Below are 24,459 nucleotides of genomic sequence, written 5' to 3' on the forward strand. Positions count from 1 at the left end.
AATTTATTCCTTTTGCCTCTGGGCCTTCCATCTTTCCTGACAATTTCATAGATAACAAAACACATTGGATACTGGAACAAGTCTGGTTGGAGTTTTCCCGGTTTCCTTTTTCAATTTCTCTAAGAAAGTATTCTTTGATTGGGGCTGGATCAATAAAAATATGCAGTCCCATATGCCTTTTCATTCATTCCGCTAACGAAGATACCGCGCCAGTACACACACACACACACACGTTTCTTCCGCAACCGTACTGAGGATTCTGAGGACACTTGCTAATGTGTTTTATTACCCTTGTAGAGGAAAAAGTGTGCATTTTTCACTAAACAAAAGAGTTTAGCCGATTACTAGGTTCCTAACGCATCTTTTCAGAAGGTTCTGAGCTTTTGAAATAAATGAGAAACGCTTACAGGATGATGACACGTACTTAAGAAAATTAACATACCCGCATTATCTTTTGCAGTACCGGTATACGAATATATTAACACATCCCCGAGCAATAATATTAAACAGAAGTGAATTTCTCCTTCATCCCTCCCAGTAATTCAAGTACGTACTAGAGTATTGCATACCGTTGTGAGATTAAATTTCTATAACCTCTCTGTAAAGGACACCTCTCAATAACGGACAAAAATTCATGTCCCATTGGTGTCCGTTATTCTGAGGTTTCACTGTATTATATTTCGTTATTTTCATTCAGCATTTTCTTGGAGACTAGGCACACAATTTATCATATAATACAAAGCTTCGTAATCGTATATAGGAATTTGTCATTGTGCTGTAGAAGTAGTAAAGTATGCCAAAGCGATAACGTCCATATCTGATTAGGTAAGAATAACCTTTGCCAGAATGTTGCAACGTAATATCCTTGAAGTCTGTAAGGAGACAATGATAGAGGAACAGACACGTTAGAAGTCCTTTAATACAAAAATGGTGTTTTGTATAATAACTTCCCCGTTGGAAATAATCTATTGTGGTTCAAGTTGGGCGCTATGTAATTACGGAAAATTGTTCTTATAGGCTTTACCATGAAGTTGATGTGGTCCTGGGTTCTATTCCTGTTAGGTCTCATTTCGGCTAAGTCGCTGTGCAAATGTGATGCCGTATTTTTAACGTCCCACGATTATGCTTAAAGGCTGATAGAAACTGGGAGTAATGAACGAAATGGTGGGAGGAAACTATAATCTTAATTCCACGCTCATTATTTGTCTACTACAGAATCCACTTGTTGCGAGCTGGGATCGAACCAGGAACTCGATGCACCAGAAATGAGCGCTCTACTAAGAGGCCTCCCATATATAAGTATTGCGTTTCGTGATTAGAATTTGTTCTATTAAAATGAGTGTCTTGCCGATCATTCGCATATTTCTCTTGTCTGAAGTCATAAAAATTTCTCGCTTAACAATCTTATATTGTGATTGCAGGTTTCCAGTAGATGGAGATTGGATGAATCTCGCAAATTAATGCATAGAAAATTGTAATATACTTATTTGGTCAAACCTTTTCATGCAAAAATTAGGTAATACTGGAATTACTGTAGTTAGATATGTATCTACGTGGTGGTAAAATTTTGTTGATTCTGTGTATCTGAAATAGCATTGTGTAGATGGGGTTTGCATAGGGCAGAGGACTTACGTGGCGATAAAGTCCTTCCTGATTTCTGGCCTTCCTGATTTCTTTACTTACAACAGTAGTAAGATTGATGATATATGCTAGTTTAGAAATATTCTTGCAATTCTAACATCTATTACATGTGTAAATTCGTTTCTTATCTTTATTTGCCGTCTTCGTAACAGTTGAATATTTCGCAATCCACGCAGTGTTTCTTATAGTCGAGTGGGAGAGATGACGTTGACGTCAGCCCTTCGTTGACTTTTGAACCTCGTATTTATCCATGGTTGATAATACTGTGTAATACTATTTGAGACTATAGACAGATGTGCTTTTAAACATCAGTTAATCAGTTTGATAAGAGTACAGTTAGCAACAAAATTCCCTAGGAATATTTCCGTGGAACAGTTTCATGTTTTACCAGGGTCTAAATTCAATTTTGTCCCGCAAAACTAATTCGGTTCTCTTTATAATTTGTAGAGGCTGGATGTTACACTAAAAAATATGCAAAATACACTCTAAATTTAACATGTAGGCAGTAGATTTTTCAAGTTGTAAATTGAAAATTATGCCTTTAATCATACAGCAATTTTTCAAATGTAATTGAGGCATATACAGGGTGGATGAGCTCTTGTAACTTAAAACTAATGAACATAAAACTCTGAAATTTTGTATCATGCAAATATCAGGGGGGACTGACATTCGATTTGTCCAGCAGTGCTCGTGGGTTTTCTCGGTGTTCTCCGGTTTCCTCCCACTTCATTCCACTATTTCATTTTTCATTGTCTCCTTTAGCCTAACCGGCATAACCGTGGGACGTAAAACTTAAATTTAATTTCATTTTCGATGTGTCCAGCAATGGTCAGAAGTGCTGAGCTTTTCTCTTTTAAACAAAACAAATTTAATCAACACTGGAAAATTTGATCTGAATAAAATTTGCTAGAATTGACTACACAGAAATACGAAAACACCATGGCAGTAGACCTGTCAATTTTGGCAGATGGTGGCTTTTTGCAGCTGTGAGATTAAAAAATAATGCAGTAAAATACTTTTCTCGGTTCATTAACTAGGGGTCATCCATTCCTTCAGTCTGGCCGACAGCTTGAATAAGTTTCAAGTTATTAATTCAGCAACGTTGGACATGTGCTTATTGCGTGTAAATCAGTTCATTTTTGCGTACATAGTGACCTTTGTAACATTGCTACATTAGGTCAATGCAATGTTATTTTCAAAGTTGTTACAGGATATAGCTGACATTATTTCAAACCAAATTTAAGGTGATCTGTGGAGAAAGGATCGCAATTCAAAGAAATTAGTGATATATGCAAATTACTCCTTCGTTATTCAAGACAGAGAAACCCACTGGTAAAATCGCCTTTAAGCAATGTTAGGTAGTTTGGAGTTAGTGGTATGGTTTGTAGCTCTGATACCTTAGCTCGTTTAATTGCTTATTTTATTACGAAATGTCAATACAAACCATTCCTGGCACTAACAGTTAATAAAATAATGCTTCTCCATAGAATGACTCGAGTGCAAACATAAACTTCGTTGTAAACAAGCGCATATCCATGTGTTGCTTATATTGAGGTACGAAGGGTTCTAAATGTTTTCGCTATTCGATTTTAAAATATAAGAATCTGTAACTCATGAAATATAGACTGAAGTATTCGTACTTTCTTCACCAAACCCTCAAGCATGATACTGTCGAGTGAATTTCCTGTATCCCAAAATAAGTACAAGTTGGGCAATCGTAGCTATACCCGCTCTTTCGTAATTATGCGTGAACGCGTGTAGACTGGTGGTTAGCACTTTTGTTTTACAATCCGGAAGTACACTCATGTCCAAAATTGTCGCATATCTATAAATGTTGTACGAATAGAATTTGATTTTGCAGGAAACTTTTAATACTGATACTGTGTATAATCGGGAAATGTATATTTGTGGTAAATTTCATACTAAAATAATTATAAATACGAAAATTAGATTGAGTAAAACAAAATGGTACTAAATTGGGTTTTGTTTTGGTTTTATTTACTGTTTTATTTTTATTTACTGCTCTTTTGACATGCAATTTGCCACATACATATCTTTGCCAATTATACACATACTAACATTATAAAAAAAAACGGGCGAATTCGTTATCAAATTCCTACAACATATTTAGACATGCGACAATAATTTTGAACATGAGTGTACGTATAGTTCGAATCCGGTAGTGGACCATAATAGATTGAGTTTCATGAGGTGAATGGTGCCTTTGACTCTTTTCAAAATTTCCAGTGTAAACCGGTCGCGCAGCCAGTGTTCGGTAGTATGGTAGAACACTTTATAGTTTGGAAGTGATTGCTTTGCATGAATCTTTATTCTAGAGCAGCACAGTAAACAGAACGTTTCGTTGCGAATGGCCCTGGTTCGATTCCCAGTAGGGGCACTCGGTCGAAAAGTTTAGGAAAAAAAAAGCTTTCCCAGGCCAGCCACCCTGAATGAGGTTTTCCTGAGTTTTCCTCATTCACATCAGGCAAATGCCGGGGTGGTACCTCCCATATAGGTCCCACACCCCTTCCTTCCCTTTCCCCGGACAGTGTGCTCGCCGAGAAACATCCCTCAAACGTGACGGGATAACATGGACATAGATTCTGAAAATCCAGAAATCTAAATCCTAATATCCTAAGTAAATAGAACGTCAGGATGTCCTCCAGATGTGATAAAGCTCTTGTAAGGACTTATTCTGATCAGTTCTGAAACTCCTTGGCGTAATTGAGGCGTAGGAATTTACAGTAGTTATTCTAAATTTTTGTTTGAGCGATTTCGAAGTTGGCACAATTTGTCAATTTTCTTCTAATTGTAGGACTAGTGGGATTTTTTTTTTTTCTTGGATGGTTGGATCATATAATAGGAATGTATCCATCAGAAGTATGTGTAGCCATTGTCCTTGAGGTTGGTCAGTGAATTACCTGCTAGTCTTTACTCATAGGAAGTTATAAGATTAAGTCGAAAGGTCACATTAACTTGAATATCTTATTCCCGTTCCAAGTAGCTGTTTCGCAATAAAGTAGAACAGTTGGTTTCTCAGTACTGTGGACATTGACCTTTTATACGGTCTCACGCTAAGCTTTTCATCTGCAAAGAATAAGAAACCGGAATCCTGTATACATTTTGTAAGGTGTTAACGTACAATTTAGTTTGATACACAATGTGTACTGTTCAGGAAAAAACAAATGCAATCTCCCTCACTTTGGAGTTGAACGTTCTTCAGCATCGAAGCTATGAGCCGTGAATCTAAAGCCTCCCTCCCCACCTGAGATCGAACCCAAATCTCGCTACACTAACCATATAGCCAGTTCATGATTCAAAGGGGGGGGGGCACAATTTACATGATTACAGCGTACTTTTTGTAACATATTTTTTCGTTCCTCCATAATGCAGTTAAAAATGTAGTTAAATGTTAGTTGAACTTTCCGTGATTATGCCCTTCAGGCTTATTAGAGGCAAATTAATGATAATGAACAAGAAATAAATTTAAATGAAAATGTGGTGACCCGGAATCGAAGCAGGGTCCGGAGCCACAGTGGTTGCAGTGGTAGAGCGCTTAACTCTGGTGTGTGGGGTCCCTAATTCGATCCCTAGCCATGTAAGTTTGTGAACACCATGTCCGTAGGTTTTCTCGGTATACACTAGTTTCCCCCCACATGCTCATTCCACCCATTTGTCATTCACTTGCCTTAATCATCCGTCTCCCTGAGCCTAAGTTATAACTGAAAGATTTCATTTCCGAAGCAGGGTTCCTCATACCAGAGGTGAGCGCTCTGCCACCGTACCCTCATCGTTCAAAATAAGATGCCGTTGAGGTATTTTATAGTCTTGTTTTCAAAACCCATTGTATTTTTCAGTATGGGAAGAACAATAAACATAAAATCATATTTGAAATATTGAGGAAATGATACCTTGAGCTGTTAATTTTGGCTGCTTCCGGTTCACCTGGTCTGTTCGAGTCTGAGTGCGATCTTCCGAACAGGTGACCCGAACAAAATTAGTGACGCATGACCATCACTGGCGAATAGTATTAAGCAATAACAGGAATCTGCATTGTCTGGTGCGTTAGATCCCCGTTGTGGTCCCAGGCTTGCGTGAAATGGGGTTTGGATGGACTAACATTATATGTGAATCAATCCATTCTAAGTGATCAGGCATGTGCCGCTCGACCATCTCCAAAGAATTATTTTTTTCATGATCATGGTACTTCAAAACCACAATTTTTACATTCCATGGCGACACAGCGGCTGCCGCCATTTTGCGTTTTCATTTTTTCAGGCGTTTACGTTGTTTTGAATCTCAGCATGCATTTGTCCTACCAAATTGAAAATTGCTGGACGTCTCCAACTAGTGCAAAGCTAAAACTTTGATCTCTCAACATTTTTGCCTAAAACCACTTAAAGGGGGTGAAATCAGGGCCTACAGTAGCAACATTTTTGGACATTACAGAAATGTTTGGGAAGAGGAAACAACTGACTTAGAGGTCTTGATTCGTGTCTGCGTGTAGTTCGGGGGTTATAAGTTAATACACGAAAATTTACAAACCTGTAGCTGCTCCCAAGGCCTGAAAGAAAAGAAAAAAGTCGTAAAGTTGGAGAATTACGCCAATTTAAGCATGTTTCACTCTAGTATCTCCAATGGGTTTTGTTCACAAATTCAACTGGAAATTCGTTGTTGTGAAATAAAAGTAGGATGAATGGTTAATCCAGTCAAGGCGCTCAAGCTCGTTTCTTTCCTCTAGTTGTAACACTGTCTTATCACTGAAGAAGCCGCTGTCAGCAGAAGACGAGGAAAGACAAAATGCACCCTTGACCCCCCCCCCCCCCCAAGTCCGAAAGTACTGCTTGTTATATTAATGGTATTCAGTCATGTTTACTCTTGTTTTAACTGTCAACCCGTACAGAAGACTGTTGTCCTTTCGTTTGATCTACATTCCGCAGTCAGTGTTTACAGCAAGTAAGTGTTCACGGATTTGAGAATGTAGATCAAACGAAAGAACCAAGTCTCCTGCATGAGTTGACGGTTAAAATAAGAATAAACATGACTGAATACCATTAATATAGCAAGAGCAAGGAGTACTTTCGGATTTTTTTTTGTCAAGGGTGCATTTTGACTTTCCTCGCCTTCTGCTGATAACTACATTCTTCACCAGTGTTGGTGTGGGTGTGTGATAAGACAGTATTACAACTAAAGAAACTAGCTTGAGCGTTGATTGGAATAACCATTCATTCATCCTACTTTATTTTACTTCACAACAAATTCCCAGATTTTATGAACAAAACACCTAGAGTATGGCGTCATTACTTAATACTTTAACCCTCTTCTGATCAAAAACACAAAATGCGCTTTGTTATGGTATACTAAAGGACTAACTATTCCCAAATTTCGATTTTTATCCAGGCCCATTGGAGATATTAAGACAGTGAAACATGCTTAAATTGGCATAATTCCCCACTTTTTTTTTTTTTCCCTTGGGACCAGCTACAGCTTTGTAAATTTTTGTGTATTAACTTGATCCCGAACTACATGCAGACACGAATTCAGACCTCTAAGTCAGTTGTTCCAAACATGTCCTCAATGTCCAAAAATGTTGCTACTGTAGGCCCTGATTTCACCTCACCCACCCCCCTTCATGTGCCTTAAATGTCAGATATCAAAGTTTTATCTCTGCACGTGTCGGAGACGTCCAGCAATTTTCAATTTGGTAGGACAAATGTGTGCCGAGATATTCAAAACAACGTAAACGCCTAAAATAAAAAAAAAAAAAAAATAAATAAAAAACGCAAAATGGCGACAGCCGGTGCGTCGCCATGGAATGTTGTAAAAGAAAAATAATTATAGTTTTGAAGTACCCTGATATAGGATAAACATTCATGAAAGTCAGACTTTTTTAAAAAGGTCGAGCGGCATTTTTTTTTTTTTCGATCACTTTACATGGATTGACCCATATGTAGGGTTCGTCAGGGTCAAGTTCCCTCCCACTTTTTATTCTTCGTTAACGCTCTCGCCTTCGGTGCGAGCGGTCCTAGTTTCGATTCCCAGTGCAGACAACTAAGTAACTGGTGTGAAATGTCTGAGACTAACACAATGGTCTGACTACTTCCTTCTACATGTCTGACGTGTCATCCTTTATACGTAACGAGTTAGCATGGCCATAGAAGCCCAAAAATCTGATTCCTGATCATTCTACCATTTCGTTTCTCTTTGCCTCCCATCATAACCACGGGACGTTACCTAGACATGAAAGGAAGAATATTAAAACTTGAATATCGTAGTCACTCTTCCCTCACGTAAGTAGTCTTCGAGGTAAAAAGGCGTGGCAACTACGCTGGTCCAGCTTCTTCCCTTATCCATGGTGGGTAGAAAGGAACGAAAGTAGGAAATGTCAAGATATTTCCAGAACTAATCTCAAAAATCAATTGCCATTAAAATACTAGCAACTAGTATACTTTTTCATTTTCATTTTGTGAAAAATGTTATATAATTGTAAAAAATGCATGCATTAGAATTGTCAATACATGAGCAGTTTGTAAATATAGTGTATTCATTCTAGGTATGGTCGATTGCTTTATCCGAATTCCGAAAGAACAGGGTTTCCTTAGCTACTGGCGTGGTAACATGGCTAATGTAATCCGATATTTCCCAACACAAGCCCTGAACTTCGCCTTCAAGGATAAATACAAGCAGGTCTTCCTTGGAGGAGTAGACAAGAGGACCCAATTCTGGCGTTATTTCTTGGGCAACTTGGCTTCTGGTGGTGCTGCTGGTGCTACCTCCCTGTGCTTCGTATACCCCTTGGACTTCGCCAGAACCAGGTAAGTTCAGCCTTCTAAATGTTCCAAGCCGAGAACATTTTTAATTTCTATTACAACATAGGATAGTATCAGCAGGGTTAGCAAAAACCATAGTTTTTATTGAAAAAACCGAAAAACCAGGTTTTTTGGTTTAAATAATTTGCTGTATGTATTTATATCACATATGGATAAAATAAGCTTGTTTCGCCTTGGTGTTAGTATGCAACAACCGGGTTATGCTGGAAGGGGTCACATAAGCTTAAAGCGGAATCCAAACCGCTTCTCGGCTTACATCCGAGAGAAATTGTCCTCAATTTGAACTCGAAACTGGGACTAATTGGCCACAAATGCGATAAGTCTGCTTACTCACGAAGGACTCCTGATAAAAATACGTTGACTGGTCTTTACACATTTGTTAATATAATCAAGAGTCATTTACAAGTGGAACCATTATACAGAATTACGTATGGACAATTTCATATGGACAAGTACTACAGAGTACAGAAGAACTAATTTAGTCCAAGTAAGTTCACTGTGACTTTTATTAGTCTAAGTTAAAGAAATATAACGGCTTACTTTGCATATCAATAAGAAAAGTGAATAAAGATACGAATTATTTGAGTCCACTTTGGCTCTGACCCATTTATACATAAATAGTTAACAAAGATTCTTATTTCAATAATTGCCTCCAGTGGGGTTTGTATGACCCCCGTCCCCAAAAAAGTACGGCATTCGATGTATTTTTCAATAGTAAACATTATTAAAACGAAACTGTTTAGAATTTTCCTTTTGTTGCATAATAACAAACTATAAAAAAAAATCACAAAAGAAACATCCATAAAGTTACATAAAAAAAAGTTGCTTTTGTAATATAATCTCTTTGAGTAAAGAGTGGGGGATTTAGGTCTGAATATAGTACGAATAATATATGGGAGTGAAACGTGATAACCCAGAAATGTGTGTTCATCAAGATTTTACGAATAGTTACTTTTACGGACATTTTTAGTTTTTTGGTTTAAACCAGCCAACCCTGAGTATCAGTATATGTAAAACTGGAACCAATCAATCCCTTTGATTTTAATTCCGAAGTAATTCGACAGTGGTCAAATTAAATGTAAGACAGTTTGATGTAGTAAAACTTTCGTTAGTAGTGAAATAATATAAATATTTGACAGTCAATACTTTAGCTGCGGTGGTTTATCGGATTTCGTAAGATTATAGAAATGTGTGTGGTACTTAGCAAGTATATAGGTGGATTAGGTTTGGGGAAATCCAGGTAATGTTGTTATCCAGCAGCGCTTACCAAACATCATGAGGATAATTGAGGATCTGCTGCTTGCAAGAAAGTAAAAGGAAAGCAGCAGCAATATCCGTAACAACCATGTTACCAGTTTTACAGGATTGGTTAAGCCTTTAAGCTTCGTCCCACTTTAATTTTCAATGTAACTTCACATGCATTGAGATTACATGTCTATAATGTATTGTTTTGACGTCACGTCAGTGTTGCTGCCATGATCGCCACATTAGTCTTGGGCGCTTCGATGAAGATCGACAGAACGCTTGTCAGCAGTAAATCCATTTGAAGTTGTACTATATAGACAGTGTTTAAGGCAGGATCCACTCCACATACTGTGACATAGCTAGGCAGTGCCATTAAACCAGTAGAGAAGGGATAGGATTGCCAGTTTTTGCCCCGTGGTTCAAGAGGAGTTAGGTAAACCGCAAATATAAGACCCGAAGTAGAAAAGTTGAGAATTAGGATTCGAGATGCTACGTATACAGACACTAATTACGCCTTCATTGCACTTGTACACAATTTACCTTCATACGATATAAAGCTGTCTTTCTGTCGTGGCGAGGAGCGAAAACCGAAGTGAACCACGTTAAATTACCGGAAGTTGAGCTGGGTCTTTTGCCAGCATTAGTCATGGATGAGTCTGCGAGGGACTTGAACTTATTGTAATTTTGCAGTTCGTCTCAAAACACGTACCATCTTTATTAAGATGCAATATTAAGTATGTTTTAACTTATTCTATTGATTAACATAGTGTCATTGACAAGTTTTCAGCATGAAATAATCTTTATTATAATAATGATGCGATGCTCTTTAGGAAATGTGCATCTAGCTTGATGAAAATTGTTAGAAGCATTCTAGTGTGTAAAGAAGTGCTGAGAATAGGAGAAAAGTGCTGAATGTAATGGGAAGAAGGGTGAAACTAGCTGTGATGAAGGGGAAATAGAAGGGTGTGGGGTGGAGCGTCCATGTCTGTCTTTAATTTGAGAGATGACCAGTCCTGAGATCTAATTCCTTATCAAGAAGAAAGTGGAGTACGCATAGTGAGGCTTACTATACACGGATCATGATTAGTCAATAAGTTTTGTGTTCCACGCTGATTTTCTATATTAGCTAAAGTGAGGTGAACACATGTGTATCTACTGAAAGAAATTGTGCTGAGGCACAGTCAGGGTGAAGGGTGGTCGATTGAAATTTGTCCCTTTTTAGCACCAAAGTTATACACCTGATCTATTTATTACGTCGGGATCCGGACCAGTGGGGGGCATTTGAATGAGAATACTCTACGGAGATTGAAAGTAGGCCCACATACATGGAAAAATTATCATTAGCCCAAAAGTTTACAAGGCGTTATTAGTCCAGTCAAGCCTATCAGACTAGCCAGCTTTTTAAGGCAAGAAGTAACGTAAAACCTAAGAAACAGTTTACTTGGCGATGTGGTGCGAATATTTGTACTATTAACACTTACGATACTTTTATGAAAATTCATGTACAGTTAATTCCCTCGTGGCTCGAGAAACCAACGCATTTACTGAAAATCAATTTATCATGGCTGTGCGCAACCAATGTGCGTACTAGTTACTTATATATACTGACGGATTTCATGCACTTTGATTTGTAATTTTATTTATTAACGTTGACCGAATTAAATCTTTTTTTACACTTTGATTTTTACAGCAAGTATGTGCATCAAAGGTGATTTGAGTAGAACCTGTTTCAATCCGGTAATTGTGGTAATGCTATGAATTTTGGCCTTTCTTTAATCAAATCTTTGAAGTGTTCTGCACAAAAGCCGGCTCGAACATACTTTCTAGCGTGATTCATTGGGTCACAATTAGGGCGGCGCGATATCCAGATTAATAGATTCGATGAGATAAATATCGGGGCCACTGTGGCTCAGTGGTAGTACTTACTTCTGGTGCATGTGGTCCTTCAGGAATGTTAACCTTTCATCAGAGATTTGTGATTATTGCAAGTCAAGGCAGAATGAAAATTCCTTAATTGTTTGTCAAGCGATTTCTTAAAAGCAAGCACTTACCCTAATCGTGGCGATCCCTGTGGGGTGGTTGTGTATACTAAGTCCTTGAATGATTGCGTTAAAAAAAATGGTATGGAATTTGTTGTACACTCTAGATTTAAAAATTGTTTAATTTAAAGCTCGGATTAGGGGCACAGTGGTAGAGCGTTCACCTGGTTCGATTCTCGCTCACACCAAGTGAACTTTCTGCTGGACAAACCGTGTGCGTGGGTTTTCTCGGAATTTCCAGTTTCCTCTCACTTTCTTCATTCTACTATCCATTTCTAATCGTGTCCTTTAGCCTAGCCGGCATAATCGTGGGACGTAAAACTAAAAGCTTTAATTTTATTTTTAAAGCTCGGATTGTTGACTTTCTTTAAAATTTTGCCCACAAACCACCAGTTTCCCAATCTTTCTGATGTCTTGAACTCCTTGTATTGACTACTTCTCCCCATGAAACCAAAAAATATTTTAAATATATTTTGCATATCGTTAAAATTAAATAATTTTTGCATCACTAAATTAAATTTTTACGATACTGAATATATCATGTATGACAAAGCAATACTGCTATAAATAAAATATTCGAAAGAAAAGAACAATCATATCAGTTAGGCGTAATGGATTTCACATTCGCCTAACGTCACGGGTGATGAATCTTTCAGCCGAGGTTGATAATTGTGATATTGTCAATTGATTTGAACTTCAAATAATGTAGTATATTGCAGATATCCCAGGTGTGAGCAAGAAATAAGATTTAATGAAAATAGTGTCTCGCGGACCACATACTGGTGTGTAATAGCTTGAGTGTAACAATTAGTGTTGGTTAAATAATGAAAAGTAGAGTAATAGCTGTTACAAGTGGAGTTAAAACTTCTGAATTTAGGAAGATATATTGGCAGTATTATATATAACGCAGTGCTTTCAATTGGAATTAGAAATGGTCTGTGTATACTGTGCGTGACTTGGAGGATTCATAATTTAAAAAGAAATTACTGAACCTCATACGTATGAAATCCAAACGAGCTTTCGTAGTGTCCTACTTTCTCGGTAGGTGTGCAAGGATAGCGTGCAATGTACTTTTCCATTCAGCAAGAGGGAAATGTGGCAACGTCCTCGCGAGACCTTCAAAATATTTTATGGCGATCTCTCGTTAAATTTGTTTTCGGTGTGCTTCATAGTTTATAGTATAGGCGTAACTGTATCGAGGACTTGGTATGAAAGAATGTCAATGAGTAACGTACAATGTTTGTACGAAACTGAGTTGAAACTTCGGCAATGATTAGAGGAATATGTGGATGTTTGATTTTTTAGAGGGTGACCATATGACCATACTTTGATTGGGATTGTCCAGTCTTCATCACCTCTTCCGCTAACCTCTTAGTCTTCACGTACGATTTTTGTGTTGATATCGTCCATTAATTGTATTCCCCCTCGCTCCCTCCATCCTCCACCATAACCCTCTACCACGTCCGTCATGATAGTTCCTTTTTATCCAATGCCCCATCCAGTTTCCCTTCTTAATATCTAAAATTATTTTCTCCCCTACCATTTCTACACCCCCTCATTAGTTTTCTGCACGACCCAACTAGTTCGCTCCATTCTTCTTCACATCCACATTTCGAAAGCTGCCAGTCTTTTTCATCATTTTTGCATAATGTCTGTTTTGACCCATATTTTACAATACTCCACACGAAGCATTAGTTTTTTTTTTCTCAACTCTCTATTCAGGTTCCACAAAATAATTTCTTCCTCCTAAAAGGCTTCTCATCATTTCTATCCTTGCTTTCATTTCACGTTCGCATTTCATATCATTACTAATAACACTACCCAGGTATCGAAAACTAGTCTTCTGTGCTGTTTTCTCCTCTCCTCTATATTTGATACCGACCTCTTCGTTCCAATCGCCATAGTTTTTCTCTTAAACACCAAAATAATTCTAAGTTTAGCGTCCGTTTCAGTACCAAGGCTGTAGCCTTCTGCAATAGTTTGATTTCCTCTGGGAGTAAATATTGAATAAACAGGGGGTATAACTAATACTGCGAAGATACCGGTAACTCAGGTTTAACCCTATAGGAGAAATGCTCAAGTTAGTTTCATTGTTACAGTTACATAAGATGTATTAAAAGAAGTAGCGTATGTTAAATGGGCGTAGACACGAATGCCTTCCCGATAGGAGAGCTTCTATTAATCTTACAAGACTAAACCTGGTGAACCATTTAAAAGGCTGTAAATAGTTCATGTAACCTTTAGGCTTGCGTGGGTCCGCGGTGGCTGTGGTAATTCACCTCTGATGCATGGGGTTCTTGGTTTGATCCCAGCTCGCGCCAAGTGAGCTTTGTGATGGACATTGTGTGCGTGGGTTTTCTTGGGGTTCTCCAGTTTCCTCCCACTTCATTCCACCATTTCATTCATTTTTCATTAGTCTTCTGTAGCCTAGCGACATAATCGTGTTATGTAAAACTAATTTCATTTAGTTTTAATTTTTTAAGGCTTGCGTTTTGCCGAATTTGACTGCAGCTTTTGTCCAAATTTGCAGACTCATGTCCAAAATTGTCGCATGTCTATAAATACGTTGTAGTAATATTTGATAACGAATTCGCCCGGTATTTGTTAGTATGTGTATAATCGGCAGACACGTATGTGGTAAATTTCATGTTAAGAGAGCAGTAATTAAAAACAATAAAACTAAAATAAAAATTTTTGTCCATTTATCATTTTGTTTTACTCATTCTAATTTTCGTATTTATAATTCCTTTGCTGTGAAATTTACCACAAATATACATTTCCCGATTATACACACAGTATCAGTATTAAAAGTACTCTGCAAAATCATTATCAAATTATATTCTTACAAGAGTTAGATATGTGACAATCATTTTGAACATGAGTGTACGTGGCAATGTTCCAATTTTTGGAACTTTTTAATTTCAATGTACAGGTTCCGTATTTTTCTCAATGAAAAATGTCTGCATGTTCAGTATATGAGTTAAGGAAGCTACCTTAAACTTCAGATTCTTATTTATAAATGATCTTACTTCAAACATAAACATATATATATATATATATATATATATATATATATATATATATATATATATATATATATATATATATATATATATATATATATATATATATATATATATATATATATATATATATATATATATATATATATATATATATATATATATATATATATATATAAAGCTGTATTTCTTTAAAAGTACAGCCTACCTTTTAAAAGATCTGAAGTTTGCGTATGTGAGAGTTTAAAATAAATGTTGAAATGAATGTAGCTGGGTCATCTTTTTCCTAAAGTGTTCCGTATAGCGTGAGCCATTTATCTTGATATGCCCTTGTAACTTTTTACATTGGCAAAAAGCTCTGAAATTTTGTACCATGCAAATATCAGTAGGGGAATTGTGTATATTCCGTGACAAAAGCTTAACTCAAGTTATATTTTTTAAGATGGCACTAAATCTGATTACAGGTTTCAAGTCTGCATGTCAAACTAAAATTTACTAATAAAATTATCGTAGTACTCGATCAACCACAGGGGGTGGCGGTTGCTCAGAGGGAGAGCGATTGCCTCTGGTGCGTGGGTCCTTGATTTAATCTGTTTGTGGGGGCCGCGGTGGCTCAGTGGTAGAGCGTTCACCTCGGGTGCTTGGGGCCCCGGGTACGATCCCAGCCCCCGCCAAGTGAACTTTGTGGTGGACACACCTTGTGCGTGGGTTTTCTCGGGATTCTCCCGTTTTCTCCCACTTTCTTCATTCCACCATTTCACTCATTTCTCATTATCACAGTCTCCTTTAGCCTAACCGGCATAACCGCGGGACGTAAAACTCAGATTTCATTTTCAATCTGTCTGTGGTGGACGTCATGTTCATTAGTTTTCTCGGGTACTCGTTTCCTCCTACGTTATCATTCCACTTCTCCAATCTTTTACTTGCCTTAATCATGTCTTCCTTAGCCTAAAGGACAGTACAAGCATGGGATGTAAAACTAGAGATAAGATCATTTACAGAATCTATTAAGAGAATTTCATTGAGGAAATAGGTTGAGTAGTAATAGCAAGCTACATCAATGGTTACGTGTATAAGTTAATGAATTCCTTATACTGAAGAAGTATGGAAAGTTAAATTATGTATGTAAGACATGGATATATGATTATATAGTGGCAGATTTTTCCTGTAATAATTGTGCTTAAGGGTCTTCAATACAGCGAAATTAAACTACCGCTAATTTTAGTTTTTCTGTAATATCTTCGAAACAAATAAATATTCGAAAAGCAGAAACGTAGTGAACTAGACAATACGATTTCGCATGTGATACCTTTACCACAATTTACCTACGTTTTTCGTATGCCGCTATATACAGAACCCGCAAAAAAAAAAAATGCTAAATCTATCTACAGTTGCAAATCGAAAGCAGATAGATGAGTTGTGATAACGGTATCACATGCAAAATCGTATTGTCTAGTTCACTAAGTTTCTCCTTTTCGAATATTTTTGTTTCGAAGATATTACAGAAAGTTGAAAATTAGCGGTAGTTTAATTTCGCTGTAGTGAAGACCCTTAATATCGGAATATAAAGAATACCTTCCAAGTAAAACGTTTCTGGAGGCCCAAAAGCCAGGTGTTTGCGATGCTGGATGGGATGGAATGGAAGTTATGGCCAGTTTTACCGCCATTACCGATGTGACTTCCCTGTGTAGAACTATAGCCGCCACTGCATCAGCCATAACTAAATTTTTATAAGAAAAATCAGTAAACTTTTCCATGTAGATATTTCGCACAGCTGAAGAGTTTCAGGACTGCAGTAAATGTTTGCATACGTACTCTTATAACACAGTTCGAGCGAAGGAAGAGAATTGAAATACGCAAAGTACTAGTGTATGAACGTTAGCAAGAAACGTTGAGGTATCACTTGCAAGTGACCTTGAGCTTTACTCGGAAGATGGGTTCACATGTTGCATAATGCCGCATGGGAGAGGAAGTTGTAGTGCTGTCGTTCCGATGTACCAACTTACATGAGAATCCAGTGACGTAATAAGCGAATACATATTGCGCTTGGAGTAGTGCGTGATGTGCTTTCAAAGTAGTAATGATTCGCATGTGACTTTTCTTAACTGGATTTTTCTTGTCAAGCTTAACCTGTTTCGGTTAGTTTGAAAAAATGGAGCTCCCCTCTTGGTCTGATAGCTAACGCGCGCTTCTTTGCAAGGGGTCCCGGGTTCGATTTGCAGTGGGAATTTTAAGTCTCAAGCCTGAAAATAAGAGGTTCTTTCCAGAGCCAGCAACATTCAATGCCCTATTGAATAACCTAGTGTGCTTAAGATGCACGTGATCCCCAGTAATAGAGAAGTGTGCATAATGTGCACATGGAGTTTAGTTCTTCCTTAAATGGAAGTTAGTCTCATGGCCTCGGTGCTGAATGGCTCAACTCCAAGCAACGAAAAACTCTTGTACACAATCAACTCTTTAAGAAGCAATTACTTCATTGTACAGGGTGGCCCAAAAGTAAGTATATCGTGGCACCTCAATCTTAATTACAATTTTCAGGCGCGCTAGTGTTCGAAATGTCCTCATTCAACAATTGTGTTCTTCAGACCTACTCAGAAGGCTGTGACACACATTACGAAACAAACACAAAAGACAGACAGACAGAAAAGAAGTTATAAACAAGAAGTTATGGCAATACTACGACTGTGTACCTACTTTTGAGGCACTCTGTATTTTCCTTGATTGCATAAGTTGACGTAAATTAACGAAGTAGGTCCGAAAATTAGATAATAAATACTGCACACTTTTAGTTTTTGGGGGTGGTTCATCACATATATAGTGTGTTGGGACAGGAAGGAGTTTCGAATGTTCCCCTTTCGACCATATTATTACCGTACCACAACTAAGATTTGTTAGTAGTAGTAGTAAATTAATAGATGAGTATCGCGAGAGGACCCTGGAGTATTATAGAAAATTATTTTCGGGCAAATTCGCAGAAATTATGTTCGATGTCGTGATCTAAAAGGAAGTTTTTAAAATGTGCTCCGTTAAGTGCATAACTTAGGTTAAGACTCGTGGGCGCGGTGACAGTGGTAGAGCGTTCACCTCTGGTGCTTGGGTCCCTGGTTCTATCCCAGCTCGCACCGCGTGGGTTTTCTCGGGGTTCTCCCGTTTCATCCCACTCTTAATTCCCCTATTTCATTCATTTCTCATTATCAGTCCTTTAGTCTAACCGGCATTTTTAGGTTAAGACTCCTGAAAATTTAGGATAAATTATGGTTGAATACTATGATCAACTAGTATAGATACTTAATTTTTGTAGTACATATTAGGTGTTCATGAGTATTTTATTACTATTGAATGAAAAAGGCAGTAATATATAATATTCCTGTTTCAGATTGGCTGCTGATGTCGGCAAGGCAGGCAAAGAACGAGAATTCAGTGGTCTAGGAAATTGCATCGTCAAAATTTTCAGGTAAGTGCTCCTACAACTCCATTCTTAAATGTTCTGTACAATGATTTGAGATTAAAAAGTATATATTAGTATTTCTTCGAAAGTTGTTTCCGCTTGTAATATTACTGTAATTTTTTGACTTGATGGCAGGATACTTTGAACACAATCTAACTTTCAAGAAATCTGATTCCTTCCAATTCACATAGTTCTATACTGTTTTTATAATCTCAGGCAAATGATCGTAGTTTAAATTTCGTAACGATGCCATGTACGTAATTTAATAAATATGAACAGTTAACTTTGCAATCAATATTTCATGTAATTTTCAATTTGTACTTTCAATTTCGTTCATTGCCTCAGTTTCAAAACTTGCATGTAAGCTACAGAATGTCCAAAACTTGTCCAGTAAACTCAGTGGAATGCTACCAAATAAAACCTTCATATTTCTCTTAATTTTTTTTTCTAGCTTTGGAGTTTTTTACGATAAATGTGGATTCTTTTTAGAGCAGTCTAACGTGTCTGTTAAACTTAATCGAAGCTCTTAGAAATGCTAGAGTTCAGATTGGAGAAGGAAGTATTACTATTTAAATGTAAAGTAATTGTTTTGCATTCTTGTGTACTGGGCGAATTTTGATTAATGTAGCGTACTCAGTGATTTCTAGCTGTATAAAGAACTTTCCAATATTCTATATACTTTCGGTTTGGATGTAGATAAATGACTAGCAGTGGCGTATTTACGATTTTGTTTCGGGTGGGGGCCTTTGCTAACTTTATCCCTGGAAATGTGAAAATTTTCAACATACTTCATTTACTTTAAAATAGTAAATAGTTTGTGGCCAAAGCTCCCTTCCCTAAATACGCCACTGATGACTAGTAATGTTTGAAAATGGTATAAAATTTTTTAAAAGTTTGATAATAAAGGTAAGGAGAAACCAGTATTATATGTACTATAAATACAGTGGTTAGATATGTACTCACGATTTTTTTTTTCTTTAATTTTATGCAGATCTGATGGACTCACTGGTCTATACAGAGGTTTCGGTGTATCAGTACAAGGTATCATCATCTACAGAGCTGCCTATTTCGGGTGCTTCGACACAGCCAAGGGAATGCTGCCTGATCCTAAGAACACACCTTTCCTCATCTCATGGGCCATTGCTCAGGTAAGGTTATTTCTTCTGAAGGATTTTCAGTTCCATGTCCTCCCCTTGCTGCGGAAATCAATCAAATTTTAAAACATTGTGGAAGTAGGACTGCTTGTCTGATTTCGCGGTAATATTTCGGAAAGTTTTAATTTAGTTTCGCCATCCTCAATATAAATGTTGAGGTGGGTATTCAATTGCAATTATACAATTAGGCGCCTTGCTAGTTGTATGTTAGAGTAGTAGTTTCGGATATAATGTAAATTTATCCCAAGACTGCTTCTATATTCCGTATAAAAATTTGCTGTCCACCGGCCTCCCCAAATCTTGGCTTGGCCCCTCAAATATTTTTAATTAAAATTGTTATAAATTTTTATCCGACAATAAATGAAAATATATATCCACAGTAAACTGAAATTATTCATACTTCTAAGAAAGTTATTTTTAAAATCGATTTACAAGCTATTCCTTAAACGCTAAATGAACAGTAACTAGAATATAAAATCAGTAACTTTGGGGGCCGGGCGTCATCTTCGTTAATATTGCGAGGTCCTTCCAGCTTGCGAGCCTTATAGTCGCCTTGAGGTACTAAGAGCTAAGTCTGTGAATGCACGTTTTGTAACCTAAGACAAAACTGAAAGGTCGATTCGACTCAGAGGCTAGGAGGATGCTCCCCCATTGCTAGATTTTGTAATGTAGATTTATCTTCAACAACGATTCTGGCAAAACGGAGAATAGAATGTCAACTAATTAGACCGTTATCTGTGCTGGGAACATTGCGGCTGAGCGAGAAAGTCCGCAAATTATCGGATGTACACTATATATATTATGGATATATAATATGGAGATTATTCCATTTGCAAATATGCCCCGTCCCCCAAACTTAGAACTCTGGCTCCGTCCCTCGATTCGTATGTAACTAAATAGTTATTATCTGTAATAAAAGTAATTATTTATAATTTTAGCCTCTTTAGGTATGAGTCACAACTAGAACCGTGAAATACTATGTAACAATAGTGAATGTACCTAGCGTGTTCTGTAGTATTTAAATCGTAATGATTTCGATGCCAATTACTCAAATAGGCACCAAACTAATTAGGATTTAGATAAGAAGGGAGCATAGACTAGGTACGTGGAATTTCTTAATGCCGTATAAAACTAATACTTTAACGTTATAGTAGTACACGTGGACAAATGTAATTTTATAGTATTTCTTAGTTTCTTTTAAATGTAAAAAGTTTATATCAATTAGAAGACAATTGTCATTTTAGTTTTCACTGTCAGAGGTTTGAGTTGAGTTTAACGTCCCATTCTGCAGCGAGGCTATGAGACAGAACCTACTGATTAACGTGGAATCCGAATCACATGAGCTCCCGCCGGGAAACGAACCCCGGTCTCCCACGCCAAAGGCGCGTACGCTAACCGCTTAGCCACGAAGAAACTCTGAGGTTTTGATAGTCATTTTAATATTTTTCTTTCCTGTGGCTAATATTGCTGAACACATTTGAAATGGAAGAACAAATCTGCTGTGTAGTGAGTTTTGTTCAATAGTTTTGGTAATAATAAAATATAAAATCTTACGCGTTTGCAGCTTTAAAATTTCAGTTCATTTTATTTCAGTAGCCCTCCTTCCTTTTTCTTGCCTCTCAGGAGCCCCTCAAAGTTAAGAATCGCTTGTCCTTTGGAACTGTTTAAAAGAAAATGATAATTACTTAAGCCTGAGCACTCATTGAAAACCTTTAAAAGTTTGAGCCTGTGCTTCGTAGATTGACAAACAACTCTCTTCAAAAACGATCTCTAGAACATCGATCAGTCTACTTTGTACTTAACTAGGAAATTATCCAGAGAAATTCTAATATGTATAAAAGTTGAAAAAATAAAGTGGAGACGGGACTGCTAAGTAGTCTTTGAATTATGTTGCGTAGTTAGATTTCACTTCAAAACTGTACTTTCAGCTGGTATTAAGTTCTTAATGTACTTAGAATGCCAATTTTGTACATGAAGCCTAAAGTATTTGAAATTTGTGATACTTAAGGTGAACGTAGAACTTTGATCAGTCTTCTGCCGGTCGTCGACTGACGCACAGCAGAAAAAGTACAGCCGATATTCCTCCCACTCAGTGCTAGGTGGCCTTCTCAGTATTGATTCTTTCCGGCGCTCGCAGTTTGCAGGATTGCCAGTACCGGAGCGCGTCTACGTTGAGTGAACGTCAGAGTAATTTTTTTTTCTCAAATGTACAGTGTGTAGAGTAATAATTGCCATTTACTTTTATTGAACATTTTTGCAACTTACTGTTAATAATACATTTAGCACTGATGTTTCAAATTTACAACAAAAAGCAATTGAAGCTATTCATAGATGAATTTTAGTTTAGTCAATTTTTGGTTGTTTCTAACTAAGATAAATACAGATGTGATTAAATAAGTGGAAGCAAGCTAATGCTCTCAACTTATGTACACTATATTTGTCCACCAGGCAACTTGAAATTTTGGCTTGGAATTGTGAGCACTAAGTTCAGTCGCAGCGTAAAGATCTTAACTTTAGGGCGACAGATGAAGACTGTCCGAACATATACTCGATCCTAGTGCTTCCTTATGATAAATGTGTTCATTCTGGGCACATGATCCCGGGCTTTAATCCCGGTGGGATTAGCTGAAATACAAACCAGAGTAGCGTTTGATTTGTACTAAGCATTGGACCACATCCGACATTGGTGGTGAAAAGGGACGTTAGTCTCTCGTTAGATTACTGTTAAAAGTTCTCAGTAATATTAATTTTAAAAATTCAATAATGGATGGGGGTTGGTGCACACTGTTCAGGTTTTATTTCTGGTGGGACAGTTTTCGTAGCGTCATTAAGTAATTTGAAGTAGTATATCCTGATCTATAAGGCTAGAAATAGCGCAGTTACGCTAATCACAAATCACCCAGCGATGAGATTTGTGGTTGCTCACCGACTCAATTGTATTGCACGAGTTTGATTTTGTACGTAATATAAAATCTACTAAACAGTTGAGATTGGAAAGCTGCAAATAGAATTTCCGCGCGTAGTTTCCAGCTATCTCATCCTAGATTAGCATCAAAAGTTGTACCCTTACGGGGCTAGGGTACATAAATTACAAGCATTTTATTGTTGTGAATGGCAGAAATCACTTAATTAGCTTTTTATGTACGGAAATTAAATATGGGTGGCAGATTGTCACAGGTCGACAGTCTCATTCCTTCTGGCTGTTTTCTGAAATAACCCAGACTTGAAATAGCTTCAGTATTTCTTGAAACTACGTAATTTTCCTGTATAGGACATTTTTGTAACTCGAATCAGTTGTAGTGGGTTTTCGTAACGGAGTGAATTTTTAAACCTGTCTGAATGTTCAGAACAATTTGAGAACAAATGTTTTAAGATTGTTGCTTGCATTAAATTTTCAATATTCATAGCCCTTCTTAAATTAGCAGAATAGATTCATTCAGAGTGATTAAAGGAAATACACAGGATTGTGGGAATATGCAGACATGAGTTTGTAGTCTGTATATATAGCTGAAGCCACTGTTTTTGGGGTTTTAATATATTTAGTGCGAAAGCAAAATTAATCTTAATATAGATTTCAGGAGAAAACAGGAAAGTTGTAGTGGTATATGTGCAATGCAGTAACAAGTATTGATTGTAGTACTGATATAATGTATGCATTTCAGACTGTGACCGTGTGTGCCGGCATCGTTTCCTACCCATTCGACACCGTCCGACGGCGTCTTATGATGCAGTCTGGCAGAGCTAAGGGTGACATCACATACACTGGTACCATCGACTGCTGGAGGAAAATCTACCAGACAGAGGGAGGTGCTGCTTTCTTCAAGGGAGCCTTTTCAAATATCCTCCGAGGCACAGGTGGCGCTCTGGTGCTCGTACTCTACGACGAAATCAAGGCGTTCCTCTTCTAAGAAGGATGAAGTATAAGAGTATTTGGAGACGCGTGGTGCTAAAGATCACGTGGGTATTGAAAAGGACCGAGTGGTTCTAACTTCCTGATAAAAGAAACGAACACGCTAGACGTAATAACAGACTGAAGCGAATTCCCTCCTGAGCAATAAGAGCTGTTTTTAATATTGCTTATATGTTCGTCCTACTCAGGAAAAACATCAGTATGAAAGTTTTAAAAAATATAGCAGTGGAGGCAGCTCTTAAATTCCACTGGGAGTTTTCCAGTATGTTTAATTTTTTCTGCAATAAATTATTGTTTTGGAACTTAATTCATTGAGTACAAGATATGGTCGTCTGCTTTGAATAATTAAATCTCATTATCGCCATCAGAAATTGTTAGAGCATTCCTTTTTAAAATCGTTAAACATTGGTGACGATGATGATGATAGTCGAACCAGAAAACCATAACTTGTGGAGTTATTTGAACATTTTTTCCTTTGAAACTAAAATAGTATATATATCTATATATAGTGGTAAGTATAGTATTAAAATATAAAATATATATGGTAAGAAAATCAGGACCCAAGTACCCAGTAGATTGAACACAAGTGTGAAGTGACTTGAGTGTTAGCACGAACGTGTTCGATGAAGCGAAATAAGCTAATTGTAGTATATAGCAAGGAAATTCGGTTCAGCATCACAAGAAAGAAAGCTTCTGCGAGTTAGTTTCTTGGAGTTGGAAGTCAGAACCACGTGTTGAAAGCGATAGCAAAGAAAGAAAGAAAAAAAATGAGATTTCGATACACCCCATTGTGAGGGTGTAAAGTGAAGTCTTATTGTTTAAAAAAAAAAAAAGCAGATACTTTTAACACGCAAAAGACCAAAACTTTGTGCTCATCGGTATAGAGAGAGAGAGATCGGATTTAAAGAAGAGAACGAAAAGTAATCCTGGGGGAAAAGACAGACTGTTTTGTGGAGCCAGGCCACAGTATTAGTCTTCTTCCCGGTGAAAGCGGGGAGTGAAATCAGTAGTGTGTAAGTGAGTTTCTCAGCGTCCTCAGCAAATCAGAAAACCTAGAAGATTGCCGCTTCCTTTATTTTTTTTTTCGTTCCTTTCCTGTTTCCTTCCTTCCCCAAACACTCGAACCCAGCTGTTCTCTGCAGCAACCCAAACATTTTACTGCAGGATGT

The 24,459-nt window shown here is 37.3% G+C and overlaps 1 protein-coding gene across 1 annotated transcript in view; it reads left to right on the forward strand.

Moving 5' to 3' along the window:
- Positions 1-23,979, forward strand: part of LOC145662271 (ADP/ATP translocase 3-like) — a 44,514-nt gene extending 20,535 nt beyond the window's left edge. The window contains exons 2-5 of the mRNA XM_081727657.1: positions 8,195-8,456; positions 18,155-18,232; positions 19,218-19,374; positions 23,043-23,979. Coding sequence (XP_081583783.1) covers positions 8,195-8,456; positions 18,155-18,232; positions 19,218-19,374; positions 23,043-23,288 — 743 coding nt within the window. The 3' untranslated portion in view covers positions 23,289-23,979. The remainder of the gene's footprint in view (positions 1-8,194; positions 8,457-18,154; positions 18,233-19,217; positions 19,375-23,042) is intronic.
- The last annotated feature ends 480 nt before the right edge of the window (positions 23,980-24,459 follow it).

Source organism: Thermobia domestica, chromosome 10, assembly GCF_964235325.1.
Source record: "Thermobia domestica chromosome 10, izTheDome1.hap1.1, whole genome shotgun sequence".
Classification (NCBI taxonomy): domain Eukaryota; kingdom Metazoa; phylum Arthropoda; class Insecta; order Zygentoma; family Lepismatidae; genus Thermobia; species Thermobia domestica.